At 41.4% G+C, this 20,369-nt stretch overlaps 1 protein-coding gene across 1 annotated transcript in view; it reads right to left on the bottom strand.

The window, feature by feature from the left end:
- Nucleotides 1-6,778: 6,778 nt before the first annotated feature.
- The window catches only part of TNFAIP3 (TNF alpha induced protein 3), a 31,792-nt gene continuing 18,201 nt past the window's right edge, over nucleotides 6,779-20,369 (bottom strand). The window contains exons 5-9 of the mRNA XM_088453075.1: nucleotides 18,218-18,388; nucleotides 17,471-17,651; nucleotides 16,103-16,998; nucleotides 14,442-14,650; nucleotides 6,779-10,957 (exon numbers count right to left, since the gene is read on the bottom strand). Coding sequence (XP_088309201.1) covers nucleotides 10,715-10,957; nucleotides 14,442-14,650; nucleotides 16,103-16,998; nucleotides 17,471-17,651; nucleotides 18,218-18,388 — 1,700 coding nt within the window. The 3' untranslated portion in view covers nucleotides 6,779-10,714. The remainder of the gene's footprint in view (nucleotides 10,958-14,441; nucleotides 14,651-16,102; nucleotides 16,999-17,470; nucleotides 17,652-18,217; nucleotides 18,389-20,369) is intronic.

Raw genomic sequence — 20,369 nt, 5'->3', positions numbered from 1 at the left:
CGTAAGAGGTCTACCTGAAATTCTAGAGTCCCCAAGGCTTCCTACTCTCTTGGACATTACATTACAAGGATGCGCTTATTACTTGCAACAGTTAACAAAGATAAGAAAATGTAATATCAATGTAGACATTAATGTGTAACAGCTATACCAGTGAGGCCAGAACAAGACAAAATACAGTCAGGTGCATAAATATTGGGACATTGACAGAATTTTCATATTTTGGCCTCTATTCACCACCACAATGGCTTTGAAATGAAACAAACAAGATGTGCTTTAACTGCAGACTTTCAGATTTAATTTGAGGGTAATTACATCCAAATCAGGTGAACGGTGTAGGAATTACAACGGTTTCTATATGTGCCTCCCACTTTTTAAGGGGCCAAAAGTAATGGGACAAACTAAACAATCCTAAATCTAACTTTCACTTTTTAATACTTTGTTGCAAATCCTTTGCAGGTAATTACAGCCTGAAGTCTGGAACGCATAGACATCACCAGACGCTGGGTTTCATCCCTGGTGATGCTCTGCCAGGCCTCTACTGCAAATGTCTTCAGTTCCTGCTTGTTCTTGGGGCATTTTCCCTTCAGTTTTGTCTTCATCAAGTGAAATGCATGCTCAATCGGATTCATGTCAGGGGATTGACATGGCCATTGCATAACAGTCCACTTTTTAGCCTTAAAAAACTCTTTGGTTGCTTTTGCAGTATGCTTCGGGTCATTGTCCATCTGCACTGTGAAGCGCCATCCAACGAGTTCTGAAGTATTTGACTGAATATGAACATATAATATTGCCCGAAACACTTCAGAATTCATTCTGCTGCTTTTGTCAGCAGTCACATCATCAATAAATGCAAGGGAACCAGTTCCATTGGCAGCCATACATGCCCACGCCATGACACTACCACCACCATGCTTCACTGATGAGGTGGTATGTTTTGGATCATGAGCAGTTCCTTTCCTTCTCCATACTCTTCTCTTCCCATCACTCTGGTACAAGTTGATCTTTGTCTCATCTGTCCTAAGGATGTTGTTCCAGGACTGAAATGGCTTTTTTAGATGTTGTTTGGCAAACTCTAATCTGGTCTTCCTGTTTTTGTGGCTCACCAATGGTTTACATCTTGTGGTGAACCCTCTATATTCACTCTTGTGAAGTCTTCTCTTGATTGTTGACTTTGACACATGTACACCTACCTCCTGGCGAGTGTTCTTGATTTGGCCAACTGTTGTGAAGGGGTTTTTCTTCACCAGGGAAATAATTCTTCTGTCATTCACCATAGTTGTTTTCCGTGGTCTTCCGGGTCTTTTGGTGTTGCTGAGCTCTCCGGTGCATTCTTTCTTTTTAAGAATGTTCCAAACAGTTGATTTGGCCACACCTAATGTTTTTGCTATCTCTCTGATGGGTTTATTTAGATTTTTCAGCCTAATGATGGCTTGCTTCACTGATAGTGACAGCTCTTTGGATCTCATATTGAGAGTCGACAGCAACTGATTCCAAATGCAAATGTCACACCTAGAATCAACTCCAGACCTTATACCTGCTTAATTGATAATGAAATAACGAGGGAATAGCCCACACCTGTCCATGAAATAGCTTTTGACTTGATAGTCCCATTAGTTTTGGCCCCTTAAAAAGTGGGAGGCACATATAGAAACTGTTATAATTCCTACACCGTTCACCTGATTTGGATGTAATTACCCTCAAATGAAATCTGAAAGTCTGCAGGTAAAGCACATCTTGTTTGTTTCATTTCAAAGCGATTGTGGTGGTGAATAGAGGCAAAAATATGAAAATTCTGTCAATGTCCCAATATTTATGCACCTGACTGTAGGGATCTTTATCATAGTCAGCTATATTACTGTGTAGTATACCTTTTGAGACTGCTGGACCAGCCCATACAGTAGGATCTAGGAGGGTGATCCCTAACAGTGAAGACAGCGCTCCTATTGATGAGAATAACGCTGTTATAACCGTACATACAGGCAGTGGCAAACGCAGGATCTCCAGAGGGGGGTTTCCAAATGCTTAATTTTGGAGTGAGTGTGGCTAGTCCATGAAGAGGGCAGAATTAGTTCTCAACCAGTTTTAATAAGCATCATACAAAGTGTATTGTGTGTCATAATTCCAGCATATAGAGGACAAGAGATCACAATAAGCCATTAGATGCGGCAGTAGGCCATCCTGCCTGAGCTGAATGTATTTATTTTAGATGTGGGCACCATTCCAGAGTATTGGAACAAGTCTGGGAGCCTGGAGGAGCAGCAGAAGAACCTAGCACTGCCCTGGACATACTGTATATGTATATATTGGGCTCTATAGCAGTGCATGTTTTCCAGATCTTCTAGTTGGTGCACAGGTTATTTATTACTAGCTGATACATGTTGAAAGATCCACAGGTGGTGCTAATTATTTCATTTGTGATACTGAGAACAGCATGCAGCACTAGTAACAATCTATTATATTACTATTTCTATTATGGTCATGGTGTGGGCTGGGGAGGGGGGTTTCCAGGCAGACGGAAACCCCCCCTGCGTTTGCCTATGCATACAGGGACAGTTATGTGTAGCTGAAGTGAAAATCACACAGAGCTAGCTAGCTCAGAATATACTGAGAGCGCTATTGAACTGCCATTGAGCAGAAGAAAGTGATATGTTACTGTTGTCATTATTTTTCAGACTGCTAACCGTGATTTGATACATTATAATTCAGTGGTTACAGGACCTGTTGCACTACAGTAGCTGCAGCAGAATGCCCTATTACAAATAAAATATGCTGATACAGTGTAATGTAGATAAACTGACAAACCTGTATGTAATATATAAGTGATATTATAAGGATACTGTGAGCTATTAAACATTAGAAGAGAAATACATATATTTAACCAGTGGTAACAAATATAAGTTTTAAATACACTTTTTCTTTTGTATGCACATATCTATTTATCTTTTGACTATATTTAAAATATTTAGCCTAATTGGTAACCCCATTAGATATAGGCCCTGATTCAGACCCACTCGCGAGCGGCTGTCCGCTCGCAAGTGGGTCGATGTTCTGCACTGAGCATGCGCACGACGGAGGGAACTCCGTCGTGCGCATGCGCCAGACGCGACGAGCGAAGGAAAGTCCTTCGCTCGTTGTGTCTGATCAAAGGGGGCGTGCTGTCGATGTTGATTGACAGCACGCCCCCTTTGGTGGGCGTGCCGGGGGCGTGCCTCCCTGACTGGGGCGTTCCCACGGGAACGCCTCCCGTCAGAAGCCGGCCCACTGACATCACTAGTGATGTCAGTGGGAGTGATTTTGGCTCTGATAGAGCCAAAATCACCCCGGAGCTTGCGGTTGAAAACCTCAACCGCAGGCTCCGGCTCGCAGTTTCGATGGTCGCGATGGTCACGACCATCGCGGCCATCAAAATGCACGCAAATATAGGCTGTGGGTGGTGACCCACAGCTATACGAGCGTCCAGGAGGACGCTCCATTTTTATGGAGGGCGGCCCTCATTCAGAGCGCGCGCTCTGCTCAGAGCGTATGGCTCTGAATGAGGGCCATAGTTTTAATGATAAATCAATAAAGACTGATTAATATTAACAGTACAATTGAATATTCAGTGTGAGCTGAATATATTGCACCAGAATGAAAACTCTTCTTTTCTTGTTAATTTTCATTAATAGGACTATTGCAGATTTTAGCTGTCATTTATCTAGTACAGTCTATAACATTTTAGCTAGTGTCACAATCCAGCACAAGGAACTCAGTTGGAGGACTGGAAGCCGGGAGGGTTAGGGTGGCTAGGAAACAAGTGGTGAGGTAACAGTAATAATGTCCTCCTTAATGGTCAAACCCAGGTGTTGGCTAGACCTAACCAGAGGCGCGGAGTCTAACCCACTTGGTGGTCTTCACCAGTGACTCCTCCTATTGGGATTTGGGTTTCGCCACACCAAGTGAGCAGGTCTGGGCCTCTGGTCAGGTACCTGGGAATGACTATATGGAGCAGAGATGAGTACACAGAATAATGAATGCAAAGAATACTGTGGATTCATACACTGGTCTGTACTAAAGGAAGAGAGAACATTGGGAATCCAAGCCTGGGCTGCACTATGGAGTATGTCTGGAGATCCAGACACAGGACTGGTACAGGAGAATAGCTTTAGAAGTCAGTACACGGATGCTGTACCGAGTACACAAGCTGGTGATCCAGATGCAGGATTGACACAGGAGAATGGCACTAGGAGTCAGTACACAGATGCTGTACTGAGTACACACGCTGGTGATCCAGACGCAGGATACACACAGGAGAATGGCACTAGGAATCAGTGCACAGATGTTGTACTGAGTACACGCGCTGGTGATTCAGAGGCAGGATACACACAGGAGAATGGCACTAGGAATCAGTACACGGATGCTGTACTGAGTACACATGCTGGTGATCCAGACGCAGGATACACAGGAGAATGGCACTAAGAGTCAGTACACAGATGCTATTTAGTGCTGAAGTTGTTTAACTACAGTTTCAGCACACAGACAGGTGCTGAAGTAATCACTGGAGAACCAGACGCTGATTTGTGCTGAAGTTGTTTAACTGGAGTTTCAGCACACAGACAGGTGCTGAAGTAATCACTGGAGAACCAGATGCTGATTAGTGTTGAAGTCTAAATTGGAAACTGGAGTTTAGCACACAGACAAGTACTGTAGAAATCACTGGAAAAGTCATAGGGAATCCAGAAGTAAATTAGCACTGGAATGAATCACGGGAAATAATTAGTATAAAACCTGGAGCAATGTAACAAAATTACAGACACTGGAAAAGCTAAGTTGAACAGCAGCTTCCTGTTTCTGGAGTCAGACTAAATACCCTTAGGTAGTTGGTCATTGGATCAGAAGATCAGCTGAGTGACAGCAGGACTACCATTGGGAGAGACTAGTCAGGTGATAAAGACTAACATGGCTGCGCCCATGACCGCCACCACGGGAACCAGGACACACGTATGGAAGCCCTAGCAGACCACGGGGAGGATACTCACCACACACCACTCACCTCCATGCCCGGCGACTGAACACCTAAGCACAAGGACACAGCGGTGAGTAGCAGCTGATCCCTGGCCGCATCCTAACAGCTGGAATCTGATTGGTTGCTATGGGTCACGTCTCCGCTTGTCCTCTTTAACCACTTGCCTGGCACAGTCGTATCAGATACGACCATACCAGACTGGGCTTTCCCTGACATGGTCGTATCTGATACGACCAGTCAGAAACACACAGTGGGCGGCTTGCTGGAAGTTAATTTCCAGCAGCCGCCCATCTCATAGGGACCTGCAGGTCCCTCTACACCTGCGCCTCCTCCTCCTTTGTGTCCCGATCACTGCTGGCCACAGTGATCGGGCCCCGGCGGCACCCCCCCTAGAAGCAGCAGCCACGGCTCATGTAGCCACTGCTGCTGTGACCCGATCACTGTGGCCAGCAGTGATCAGGCAGCCATTTCAGTAATAGGCAGCAGCGGCGGCTCTGGCAGCCGCCGCTGCTGCTATGTAGCCGGGCCGCTAGCGGGACACCCTCCCGCTGCGGCTCCGGATCACAGTGATCAGTGTGATCACTGTGTGAGAGAAGCAGCAGCGGCGGCTCTGGTAGCCGCCGCTGCTGCTATGTACCCCGGCAGCCCCTCCCACTCCTTTCCGGCCTCAGCTCCACCTCCCCAAGTCCCCATGTGTCCCGATCACTGCTGGCCACAGTGATTGGGCAAAATATAAAAATAGTAATAAAATATGTGTATATATATATGCATATGTGTGTGTATGTATATATATATATATATAGAAAAGACACAATCTGCCGGCACTCAAAAGAATAAAGGGACAACTCGCTCCGGTGCATCCAGTAGCAAAAACAATATCCAGAAGGAGAAAAAACTGGCACTCGGAGACAGCAACAAGGAAAAACGATGTATATTCTCTTCTAACATTTTCGAGGTTACCACCCCGTCGTCAGGACACAATACATAGACAGCAACAAGGAAAAACGATGTATATTCTCTTCTAACGTTTTCGAGGTTACCACCCCGTCGTCAGGACACAATACATACAGCTGTATGTATTGTGTCCTGACGACGAGGTGGTAACCTCGAAAACGTTAGAAGAGAATATACATCGTTTTTCCTTGTTGCTGTCTCCGAGTGCCAGTTCTTTCTCCTTCTATATATATATATATATATATATAAATAATCGATAGATATTGCAGAGCCTCTGTTTAGGGATGGCAACCAACCATCGATGGTTTGCAAACATCGATGGTCGGACTGAAACCAAGTGGTTTGCCATTGCTGGTGGCCATCAATGTTGCACCATCGATGGTAGCCATCAATCGATGTTTATGAAACATCGACAGTTGTTGTCTACACAGATCTTGCCCAATCGCTAAACAATTGATGGCTTCTAACGATGGTTGAACCATCAATGGTACAGCTGTCAATGGCCATCACTACAGTATACCATAAAAATTGCTATTTTTATCATATACTGGGTTTTAAAAAAAAAATTTTTTTCTAATAAAATAGTGATGGATAAGTTTAAAATTATGTTCTTGACCTAATTCAATCATAAAAGAAACCGACAATTTTGGAGCGGTTTTTGGAAAAAGAATTCGTCAGTTAAGTGGTTAAAAGGATTAGTAAATTTTCCTCATAATCTATGAAAACCACTTATTTTTGTGATGTAATCATAACATCACTGGATATTTTTCAGTACAAGAAAAAAAATGAAATAAATAGTTTAAATAATTTATTGGTGTAAAGTGAGTGTCCAAATACAACAATACAATGTGCAAATCTAAAATTCAGTGTGTAAACTGAGCAAATAATTTATCTCACAATGACATTAATTATTTACATTACATATAAAGTATGCTAATATTTTACTACTCACAATCTTTGTCCTGTAACCTTAATTGTAGGTACATAAACTCTGTACACAAACATTCCATATGACTGACTCATAGCCGGATTAGTTTATTTAGGGCCATATTCAACCAATAGAAAGGAGGGGACAAATGGTACATTTAATTGTACCACATATTATATCTAACATGCAGTCAGCTGGGATGAAATGAAATAAATGTGGATGAAAGCTTTGTAGCTAAAATACATCTGTTCCCTGGACTATTCTAAACAGAATAGTGGCAAGTGTTGAAGCAAGATGATGTTAATGACAAATAATGTTGTTTAATGTAGTCCTGTGTTTATTCTAAATTTTGCTGGCCCATTGCAGAGTGTTGGGGGGATTTGTATTTATTCCAAAATGCACAGCTTTACAAAGAGCAAGATCCCATATACCTAGCTAGATGTGGTATTCTTCATGAGGATAAAATCAACATCTAAAAATTATTATTTAAAATAAAACAAATAAAAAACACCCCTTGTTTCACAGATGAATAACTCTTAGTAACATCTAACTTTGTTTGGACAATCACCCTGACACACCTATGACAGTATACAATGTCATTCTCTCTTCAGTAGATGGACTTTGAACAGGAACACACAATTCCATGTGGGAAAACAGGGGTCTACTATTGTACCTATGCCGAACTTCTTCATGAGACTCCTGCAACTATATCTGTTACATTTCACAATCTCAGTCATGCAAAAGCAGAATTGGAGGGGACACGTGCAAGCCACAAGATGGCCATCTACTTCCTCAGTGTGAGTCTAATGTGTATCATTTTATATTCCTTATCATTTAAACATGATCTGCCACCAGGTAGTACAATATTTCTTTTAATTTACTAAATTATTTGCTAAAGAGAGAAATTTCTATTCCGTGTGCCTCCTACAGCCTGCATAGTAGGAAGCAGGGCCGTAGCTAGGGTGGTGCGACCTGTGCCATGGCATAGGGCACCGCAGGGCAGGGGGCGCTATTTGGGCCTGCCAATTTTCCTGTTTATTATCATTCTCACTTGTAGCTTCTTCTTTTATCCCCAGTATCTCCTGGCCTCCCCTATCTCTTCCCTGGCACTTCCCCATGAAGCCATGGCCCTTTTTCAGGTGCACTATCTTACGTCCCTATTTAAAAAATGGGTGAGGAGGGGGCGCCAATGCTCTCTCTGTCATAGGGCACCAGATAGTCTAGTTACAGCTCTGGTAGGAAGAGAGAGCGTAGTGCATTGGGTAAGTCACCACTACTGCTGTGTGGACTGGAGGAAGCCTGGCCTGGAGAGAGAGAGCATAGTTCATAAATAACACAAGAGGACATGGTGACTGATACTTTAAATTACATATTGCTAAGTAGGATATGATTATATTTTTAGATATTTAAGAGCTCCTTACTTTATATACTTCACTGGATACTTTATAAACAAAGTCTGACACTTTTGGCCAAGCAATTACCTCTACTTAAAAATTCATGTCAGTTCCTGAGAGCATTTTCTATACAACTGTCATTTAGGAGAAACTGCATATAGGAGTATTGAGTTTGGATCTGAGCATATTGTGGTTGCCATTTTATTTTAGCATGTTTGGTTCTAGGTTTCTGTAAAATCACATACTCAGGAAACCTGGAAGCACTAATCAGGAGTTCAGTTTCTATTCTCACACTGACTCAATATACATACACTAATACACTTCCTTTATAAAATAAACTTTTTTTATTTGACATTATCCATGTGCAGGTAATCTGATTCTGATTTTTTTGCCAATAATAAAACAAATATCACAATCTAAATTAATAATGGATACATAGTACGATATTTATAAAATTTGTTCTACAGATAACTGTATAAAAATATCAGATATTAGTGTAATTTTCAGTATTTTTAATTCTGGATAGAAAATGAAAACCAAACTCTGGTTATCATGTCGATACCAATTCTTCTGCACGGCAACCTATGGAACAGATTTTTTAAATAGATTGTATTTTAGGTCAGCTTTGCTGCAAATTAGAGTAAGGTTTTCGCATGATTTGGGTGGGAAGATTTCTTTTTTATATATATGGTTGACATTTTTACTTCTATTCTGAATAGATAACATGTCGCACACTCGCTCATATGTAGTGATGTGCTGTGAAGACCATGACATGCTTAGTGGTCCATTAAAAGGTCAAGGTCTGAATGTGTTTAGGATCATCTACATTTTAGGATTATATAGCAAGACGTTTAGGAAGACTAAGCATGAGGTTAATGTGCCATTAGTATAATAAAGATACTGATGGCCAGGGATGGCAAATCTGGACATTTCTAGACAACCAGATCTGTGGCCAATCTGGTTATACCTGTGATGGCCCTAATTACAATCAATTGGCAGTCAAGTTGAATGACCAGTTCCTGTTGCAGGAAGATCAGGTTGAGTACATACACACGATAATGCTGTCACTAGACAACTAAATTAACCTACTGTTATATTCATCTTAATCTGATTGCAAAGATTAGTTTGACCCCAAAAAGTGCTATATTATTAAATCACTCCATTAGGATTCAAAGCACTTAACAATAGGCAGCCATCTTAGCCATCTTAGGCACGGTTGCTGCCCTATGTCATCATTGAAATCAGTGCACGCCCAACAGGAGCACACAGTCTAAACATACACACGCACACACGTCCATTTTTGTCAGACGACATTTAACCTGTAAGTATGTTTTTAGTTGACTAGTGCTGTTCAACACTACAAAACTGTTTGACCAAATAGACGGATACAGTAGGTGTTTAGAATAAAGCCTGAAGAATATTCTATTCTTTACCGGTAGTACTGCAAGTAGCTTCTTCAGCACTGCTTATTTATAACCACCACTAATATATAATATTGTCCAAAGTAAAATGCTTGATCTTTGAAGTGGTACTAAACCTGATTTAAACATATCTACATTTTAAATATTGTAGTTTAGGCTAAACTTAACTGCCTTGCCAGTGAACGCCAGAGCAAATATTAGCTCAGAGAATATTACAAAAAGCTTCTATTCATAAAGCACTGTCTATTCTAAATAAGAGTATCACTAACACTTTTACCCAGTGTGATATTTGCTGGAAGTATGCACTAACCTAGCTTTCCCACTGAGATATACATGTTAGTTGATGCAGGGCCTTCTCCAGGGGTATGAGCACCCTGTGCTGGCCCGTTAGGATGCGCCCTGTGATCGCGCGTGTGGCCTCATTACCATGGCCACACCCCCTAAGTGACATTATTAGGAGGCGTGCCCGCATGGCACGCCTCCAAACAACGTCAGCCTGGGGGTAAAGCCCAGCCCTCCATCACTGGCTGGGCTTCCCCCAGCCCTCTCCCGTCAGTGAATGGATGCCGCACAACTGTAACATAAGAGGATGAGAGGATTATTATGGCATTATGCATATAAACATCATGTATGTGGCAGAAATGCCTTACTCTTGGTTCTACTGGACGCTTCCCAAAATGGACTTCTTATAATCATAAAATAAAATGCATAAATAGTCACACAAAACAACCCAGATAGTATATAAATGTATAAAAAATAAACAGTTTTAAAAGAAGTGAAGAAGTGTAATTTTGTAAGTTTGCAGCACAAGGAATTGAATTTCACACAAAAAATTATTAGACAAAGTTTTTACATGTGTATATACATAAATAAGGGTATTGATAAATAACTAATAACTAAGCTTAGCTTAAAGTAATTTATAAAACAGTTTTTTTCAACATTGTCTTTATTTCTTATGGAGTGTTCAGAGGGTAGCACCGTTTTCTGGTAAATGTGGTGTTCTGGTGATTTCCAGTTATCCATACATCTGTTTAAACTGGTAACATTCATTGCAATAACCACTGCACTTGATGTTACCGTAGTGATCACATCCCGTTGCTCTACACCGCAACTTTGGTATGTCTTCTCCAGACGACTTGTGGTGACCCCCTCTGTGCTTGCACTGCTCACAAAGCTCATTACTGCCTGCCACCGTATTCCTGCACACATCCCTGGCACATATTTTCATGTGATTTCCTGTCCGATTTTGCCCAGATCTCTGCGAATACAGATGATATTTATTTTTCAAACCAAAAGTTGCTTATTAATGGTTTATAAACATGCTACATATACTGTATATGCTCAGTTGCGGCCATTTCTGCTCCTAGGTGCATTTGATTTACAAATTTTAACAAAAAAATATACATTATTGAGCCCTACTTGTCTTTTTTATCCTGATGATATCCATCTATGAAACCATTCCAAGTATTTAATATTTCAAAAACCTTTTGGCAAATTTGTATTATTTTTTTTATTTTAAATCAGATATCTATCTACATTTGCCTGTGTTTCTATGATACCACAATTACAGGCTTATACTACAAGTGTGGTTAGTAAAGTATTGACAGTTAATCTGAACTCTGACCCCTCCCAGCAGTATCAGTGATGTTACAGGACACTCATAAAGGGGGGCATCCACTACAGGATTTTAGCAGGCGATTGAACGATAACGACGTTGTTATCGTTCAATCGTTTAAAAATAGTTTAGAAATCGTGCAGTGTTTGGTCGTTAATGATCAACGATGCGCGCTCCCGCTAGTCGTTTGATCGTCTCGTCAAAAAAAAAGCAGATCAATTTCACTTGATCTATTAAAGATAGTTTGCAAATCGTTCAGACTGAAAGATAAAATTCAAGGGAAAAAATCAAGGGAAAATCGTTTAGAGATTGGACAGGGAGTAGATTGTCTAGTGGATGTGCCCCTTTACAGAGGGTGATCATAGAGAGAGAGTGGGGAAGGGTGATGGAGAGGAGGGGAGAAAGTGTTGGGGGGGGGGGGAGTGAGAGTGGAGGAGAGGAGAAGGAGAGAGATGAAGAGAAAGAGGGATAGGGACAGAGAGGAGAAAATAAAAAAAAAAGCGAGGCATCGCAGCTAGTGTGTCAGGTGACCATGATCAAGAAGCGTTCAGCTTTGAAACATTGGTCAATATATTCTATTCTTTCAACTGCTACAGCCCCTGAGTGCAGTTTTTTCCATGGAGATTTGTGCATTTACATACATAGGCGTGCACAGGAGCCAGCAGAGGCGGTGCCGCAAGGCCTCCTCATCTGCCAAGGTCATGGACAACTACTTCCCAGCCTCCAAGACATAGAGTTCATGTCTGTGCTTATATATATATATATGTATATATATATATATATATATATATATAATGACAATATGTAAAAAACATTTTTTAGATTTTTGCTAATTTAATAAAAAAAAAAAAACCTAAGAAATCACATGTACATAAGTATTCACAGCCTTTGCTCAATACTTTGTTGATGCACCTTTGGCAGCAATTACAGCCTCAAGTCTTTTTGAATATGGTGCCACAAGCTTGTCACACCTATCTTTGGGCAGTTTCGTCCATTCCTCTTTGCAGCACCTATCAAGCTCCATCAGGTTGGATGGAAAGCGTCGGTGCACAGCCATTTTCAGATCTCTCCAGAGATGTTCAATTGGATTCAAGTCTGTGCTCTGGCTGGCCACTCAAGGACATCCACAGAGTTGTCCTGAAGCCACTCCTTTCATATCTTGGCTGTGTGCTTAGGGTCGTTGTCCTGCTGAAAGATGAACCGTCGCACCAGTCTCAGGTCAAGAGTGCTCTGGAGCAGGTTTTCATCCAGGATGTATCTGTACATGGCTGCATTCATCTTTCCCTCTATCCTGACTAGTCTCCCAGTTCCTGCCGCTGAAAAACATCCCCACAGCATGATGCTGCCACCACCATGCTTCACTGTAGGGATGGTATTGGCCTGGTGATGAGCGGTGCCTGGTTTCCTCCAAACATAATGCCTGGCATTGACGCCAAAAAGTTCAATCTTTGTCTCATCAGACCAGAGAATTTTGTTTCTCATGGTCTGAGAGTCCTTCAGGTGCATTTTGGCAAACTCCAGGCGGGCTGCAATGTGCTTTTTACTAAGGAGTGGCTTGCATCTGGCCACTCTACCATAAAGGCCTGATTGGTGGATTGCTGCAGAGATGGTTGTCCTTCTGGAAGGTTCTCCTCTCTCCACAGAGGAATGCTGTAGCTCTGACAGGAGTGACCATCGGGTTCCTGGTCACCTCCTTTCTCCCACGATCGCTCAGTTTAGACGGCCGGCCAACTCTAGGAAGAGTCCTGTGGTTCCGAACTTCTTCCATTTACGGATGATGGAGGCCACTGTGCACATTGGAACCTTCAAAGCAGCAGATATTTTTCTGTACCCTTCCCCAGATTTGTGCCTCGAGACAATCCTGTCTCGGAGGTCTACAGACAATTCCTTGGACTTCATGTTTGGTTTGTGCTCTGACATGCACTGTCAAGTGTGGGACCTTATATAGACAGGTGTATGCCTTTCAAAATAATGTCCAAACAACTGAATTTACCACAGGTAAACTCCAATTAAGCTGTAGGAACATCTCAAGGATGATCAGTGGAAACAGGATGCATCTGAGCTCAACTTTGACCTTCATGGGAAAGGCTCTAAATACTTATGTACATGTGATTTCTTAGTTGTTTTTTTTAATAACATGTAACACGTTGTCATTATGGGGTATTGTGTGTAGAATTTTGAGGACAAAAATGAATGTATTCCATTTTGGAATAATGCTGTAACATAACAAAATGTGGAAAAAGTGAGGTGATGTGAATACTTTTCGGATGCACTGTGTATGTATATATATATATATATATATATATATATATAAACATCCCATGATCCGGCACTCATGGAAGCAAATCAATACTTAGTCAGGTGCCCTCCACAGGTAAACCCCTCCAGGGGTAATCCGTACACAAGCAGTCCAATTGGCGGCACTCCAAACGAGTAAATAATGAACAAAGAATCGCTCTTGATTAGCTAATCTGTTCATTATTTACTCATCTGGAGTGCCGCCGATTGGACTGCGTATATATATATATATATATATATATATATATATATATAATTATTACATTTTATTTATAGGGTGCCACAAGAGGTCCGCAGTGCCGTACATGCAGTAAAGGGTACATAGAACATTACATTACAATACAGTAACCAACTTATAAACAGAGCACAAGTAACAATTAGCAACACAATTCTCCATACACAATACAGCTGGGAAGGTGAAGGCTGTCATAGAAGTGCTAGAGAAGAAGGCTATGATACTGTGGGGAGGAGGACACTGCTCCCAGGAGCTTACAATCTAGGTGAGAGGGGAGACGGACAGATGACATGAGGCATGAGTGTGTACAGGGGGACCTGAGTGCAGGAAGTAGGCGAGGTAGAGATGGCTGAGGTAGGAGGGACAGAGACTTGGTGACGGTTACGTGGTGGATATATATATGAGAGATAGAGATATATCTATGCATACACATATATATATATATATATATATATATATGTGTATAGAAAACATATATATGAATATATATAATATTAATATTATCATTATGTTTTATGTAATAAAAACCCTGTACTGAAATCTTTACAATTTTAGTATAGAAAGATAAACAAAAAAAAAAAACCCTTTAATTACCTCTGTTGGTCGCAGCAATTGGTCATCTGTATTTCGTGCTTTATGATATCTTTGGCTCTGAGCTTCAATAAAACACTTTTGACAGAATCCCTCAAACAGTGTGCTCCCTAATGTACTGCACTCCCTCCCTAAGCACCGGCTCATGTTCCTGAATGCAGCCACGCTGACATTGCCCGGAGACGTCTTGTGGGATCTTCTTGAACCAACTCCTTAAAAGAAAATGCAATAATTTTACAAAAATAATACTGGTGATCAATTACTACTAACTAAAATGTATGTTTTTCCAATTACTACTTATTCCCATACACTTGACACTGGAAGCAAGGAATGTTTTGAGGGTAATGGTACTAATTAAATTAATAAATGAGATAATTTATTATTCATTTTAAGGTAATTTCACTTTTCTAGAACTACAGGATTAGACTACAAAGGTACGGACAATAGTGATGAAATACTGTATGAAGACGGATTTGTTGTATGGGACATAAAGCAGGGTAGACCTACGTCCACAAGCCTATACCCTGAGACCAGAAGCCACAGCGTGTGGCAAGTTGAAAAGCAGTCTATCGATCCATTCCTCTATTATAGAGCTCAAGAGAATGAACCCATTGGGCTTCATATGAAATGGAAATGGACATGGAAAGCCTTGCACTGTTCACAATGGCCAAATGTTATAGGTCTGTAAGTGTTTCCTGTTTTTTTTTTTTTTAAAGTTGTAAATCCGACACTGTTAAAATGCTCTAAATCGCATTATTAACATGTCGGCATTCCAAGTTCGACCTCACAGTGTCCCTGTTGTCAGTGTCAACATTTTGACTTTGAAACTCACATACCAAACCTGTTTACACTGTGCATGCAAATGTTGTGCAAAGCTACAAATAATGCAATGAATGGAATATAACGTAAATATGCATTTCATGCACTACCCATTTGCTCAATAGGACTCTGGCCCTGATTCAGAGCCGGACGCTCTGACAGAACACTCGCTCTGAATCAGGGCCGTCCCTCCTTCATTTTGGAGCGGCCTCCTGGCCGCTCGCATAGCTGTGGGTGACCACCCACAGCTATAGCGAGTGGCCAAAATGATGGTCGAGCTTGCGACGAGACCCTTGCGGTAGGGTCTCGCTGCTGCAAGCCCTGGAGTGCTTTTGACTCTATCAGAGCCAAAAGCACTCCCACTGACATCACTAGTGATGTCAGTGGGGCCGGCCCCAGACGGTAGGCGTTCCCATGGGAACGCCTCCGTCTGGGCAGTCACACCCCCGGCACGCCCACCAAAGGGGGCGTGCTGTCAATCACCATCGACAGCACGCACCCCTTTGGTGCGGGTCTCGCGCATGCGCACAACGGAGCCGCCTCCGTCGTGCGCATGTGCACTTGGGCAACATCGACCCGCTTGCGAGCGCTCAGCGCTCGTGAGCGGGTCTGAATTAGGCCCTCTGTTCAAAGAATTTACAGCATGTGCTTTGACATAGAGCAACAAGTCTATAACATTCCTATACATGAAACAAAATTCACTAAATGGCTTATAACGTAAACTCAAAATTATAAAGAACAAGACATTATAAAACCATTTAATGTACAGTATTTGAATCATAAACAGGGAAGAAGTGTCACAATTTAATAGCTATAATAAAAATGGAAGTATAGAATTTACCCACCTCTATTTTCTTGATACTCAAAATAACATAATGTGCAAAATCCTTCATTTTCTAGTGTCCCAAAAAACTGGCAGCCAGATTTCCTGCACTTTTGGTTAGCTGTCCTCTCCTCTATATTGTAAGCTGCCGCAGAGTGGGACCCAGCAGTTAATTCCCGACTCTCATTGGTGACCTCTAGACCTGTCAGGTTATCCAGACTCCTTGACAAGCTTTCAGGGTCAGAGATGGAGCTGTGACGATGCAGAGGTGGAAAGCTTGAGCTATGGGAATGTTCTGTAGTCCGTTTGAAGCATGAACTGCAAATACCATTAAAAGTCCTTTTGGTATCCTTAAAACAAATATTGCACCTAATTATGTCAGACTTTACAGCTCTTTCCGTGTCACTGCCAGGTGGCAGTAGTCTGGCATTATGACAGCGTTCACATAGTCCATTCAACTCCACATTCAGAGTAAATGGGCAATCGGGTGTTTTACATTTCATTGCATTTGTTTCACTGAAAATAAAAAGGCTGGGTGCCGTGGCTAGAGCAGAAGCAGGACCCGACAAGGACTCCTCTGTCATTTGACGGGATGGATCAAAACATTCCACTCTGTGAGTGTAAGGTTCAACCTTTTGCGTTTGAGTTTTACTCCTGTCGCTTGACTTTTGTTTCTTTTCGTAGCACTCATGGCAGTAAGGTTGTGTACTCACAGACATGTAGAAGGGGCAATTTAATGTTTCACATTTCACTTCAACGAGAGACAGCTGAGGTAGGGACATTTCAAATCTGCTTTTTGCAACATTTTCTTTGCCGGTTTGCTCTGAAAACTCTTGCCATCTCTTGTACTCATGTTGAACTAGTTGAAAGTAATCTTCTACTAAATTAATATCTTTTGGTAAATTGCTTTCATCCAGCCTGCAATAAACAAAAAGGGAGATCACAATTTGTATGTTTTTTTGCTGCAAATATATTACAGTACATTAACAAAGCTGCATAACTCTTGTTTGGGGATGAAACCACCGAGACACTAACCACAAACAAAACAGATTTGCTTTGATTGTCATGCTACAGGATATTTACAAAGGCAAGGAAGGGCATGTGGCTTGTTGAGTCCAGTATTGCATGTTGATGTACATTTAACTGGTTGTGTTTACAATAAATGTTAAATATTAAGGAATCATAAAATATTGGTGACCTAATTAAAAGCTATATTACAAGCAGCACTGATTGCACAATAGATATTAAATACTCACAAAATGTAGTATTTGTATTCTAAAAAACATATTCTATATGTCATTATGATATAATAACTGACAAATTAGCCATTGTCTGAGTTTGTCCATTTCTGTTATATGCAGAGTTCATAACACGACTGAAAGAAACCAACCTGGCAGTGTTTACTAGGTGATTGGTACCATGCTCCCAGGACTGCACAGGCATCTGTAGTACATGTAAATATTCTTTAAGCAGCTTCTCTCTGGATTTCTCTTCATGGTCAGTCAGAAAGTGCACCTTCATATCTTCAAATCTGCCCCTCTCAGTGAACACTAGTGGGACAGCTCGGATTTCTATGTTGGGAACAAGATTTATCATCATCATCAAAACCAGTGCAGACTACAGCTCTGTCCATTGATATCTAGAGAATAATTCATATTCTTGTAAAAAAGCTACATTATGTGTGAACCCATCAGAAACTGCAATATCCATGATTGAGGCTTCTGATGGACTGTCCCACTCATTCTCCGTATCCCCTATAGCACCACAGTCCCAATTTTTTTCAAGATATTATTTAGCCTCTATCATTGCCAAGAGCACTCTATGAACAAGGTCCAATTGAAAAAAATTTTTTTTTAGATAATTAGGTCATCACGTTTGTGTGCGTGTCACACCTAACATGCACAGTGTGCTCCCCGGCTTCCACTTTGTGCACCGTAGACATTAGGTGTGACGTGCATGCGTGCACTGCAGCCGGACAGAAGGGGACTGGAAAACGTTTGGTAAGTTTAATAGAAGGGAGTGGGAAGAGCACTGGAGAGGTCAGGTGAGGTGACCAAGCAGATGTCGGGTCCATTTACTAGTCTTGATATATAAAAGATTGTTGTTAAATCTCATTGCACAGCTCTGACATACATACCTGGACCGGTGTCTTTGATGGTGACGAGGGGTGCAAAGTGCTGGCTGTCATATCCAAGAACAATAGGGTATTTATGGCATTCCTTTGCAGGCCAATGAAGAGGTAGGTAAATTCCACCAACATTAAGTGGCGAAAAGCTAGAGCCGGACTCCAAACTTCGCACCACATTATCTATTGAACAATGAAATATTGTTTATTATCACTATTTGGTTCTTGCAACAAGATGACTGTTCTATATAGTTCTTTTGACATTAGTTTAAGGACATTGTTATTATTTACAGCCATGGCCAAAAGTTTTGAGAATGACACAAGTTTTGGTTTTCACAAAGGTTGCTACTTCACTGTTTTTAGACCTTTTTGGCAGATGTTACTATGGTATAATGAAGTAAAATTACAAGCATTTCATAAGTGTCAAAGGCTTTTATTGACAATTACATTAAATTTATGCAAAGAGTCAATATAACTTCTCCCAACCATCCAAAAACATTTTGGTGACGAACAATGCCTTTTCCAGCATGATGGAGTACTTTGCCATAAGGCAAAAGTAATACATAAGTGGCTCGGGGAACAAAACATCCCAATTTTGGGTCCATGGCCAGGAAACTCCCCAGACCTTAATCCCATTGAGAACTTGTGGGCAATCCTCAAGAGGTGGGTGGACAAACAAAAACCAACAAATTCTGACAAACTCCAAGCATTGATTAGGCAAGAATGGGCGTCCATCAGTCAGTATGTGGCCCAGAAGTTGATTGACAGCATGCCAGGGCAAATTACAGAGGTCTTGAAAAAGAAGAGTCAACACTGCAAATATTGACTCTTTGCATAAACTTAATGTAATTGTCAATAAAAGCCTTGGATACATATGAAATGCTTGTAATTTTACTTCAGTATACCATAGTAACAAAGGTCTAAAAACACTGAAGTAGCAACTTTGTGAAAACCAATACTTTTGTCATTCTCAAAACTTTTGGCGATGGCTGTATATACTTTAAAATGGACTAAGGGCTTGATTTAGAGTTGTACAGTATTGCACAGCCGCAGGGACGCGGCTGTGTAATAAAGTACAACTAATATGCAAATGCAGCAGGAGGCGTAAATAGATGCCTCCTGAACGCATCACAGATCCTAGTTATGCATCCATCGGATCTTCTGCGAGTCCATCGGCAAGCTAAGTAACCTTGAGATTACTCAGACTGCCCCTCGCAGCTCCGTAGTTGATGCTAGGAAGACCCTGGCCTCGGCACTCCCAGAAAACAGGGTCAACAAGTTTTCTGGAATGGAGGCAGGCCCCGCCCCCAAATGGCAGCAGGTTGCCAATCAGGCTACAGCTTAAGGGAACTGGGAACTTTCTCGCAGAGAAAGACCTGCACACCATTGGGTTTACATACAACACTGAATCAGGCCCTTAGTGTTAAGTTGAATTAGATTATCAGTTGCATTGATAAAAATTTCATAACTTATGGATGGACCATTTTATAATTGAAAGTACAGAGCATGACCATCTGTACTGGATAAAATGTAGTAAAACTCAAGAACAACAAAGGATTTTAGTTTAGATAAAATTACTGAAACCAGGATAATTGTTAAAAGCGCATGAATGTGATGCATGGACTGAGACACAATAAATTCTGGTGACCAAGTTAAATCACATACTTAGGGCCTCATTTATCAACAAGTTTTATCACTCACAAGTGATAAAACTTGTTGCATCTGATAAATGGTGCTCCAGCCAATCAGCTCCCAACTGTCATTTTTCATTTTTCAAACAGATGAAATTTAGGAGCGGATTGGTTGGAGCCCCATTATCATATGCAACAAGTTTTATCACTCGTTGTGAATTATAAAACTCGTTGATAAATGATGCCCTTAGAATTATGGCTTAGAGCACAGGTTGTCAAACTTGGTCCTCAGGACCCCAAACAGTGCATGTTTTTCAGGTCTCCTCACAGAATCACATGTAAAATAATTAGCCCCACCTGTGCATCTTTCAAAATGTGTCAGTGAGTAATGAATACACCTGTGCACCTGTTGGGTGACCTGTAAAACATGAACGGTGTGGGGTCCTGAGGTCCGAGTTTGAGAACCACTGGCTTAGAGGGTTAGTTTAGGTCAGCTCATAAATCAGTAATCACCCCCATTTTCTGCTTCATTA

This window comes from Taudactylus pleione, unplaced genomic scaffold (assembly GCF_031769625.1).
Source record: "Taudactylus pleione unplaced genomic scaffold, aTauple2 ptg000006l, whole genome shotgun sequence".
Classification (NCBI taxonomy): domain Eukaryota; kingdom Metazoa; phylum Chordata; class Amphibia; order Anura; family Myobatrachidae; genus Taudactylus; species Taudactylus pleione.
Note: the sequence above shows the minus strand (reverse complement) of the source record. Positions and strands in the feature narration are given on the sequence as shown.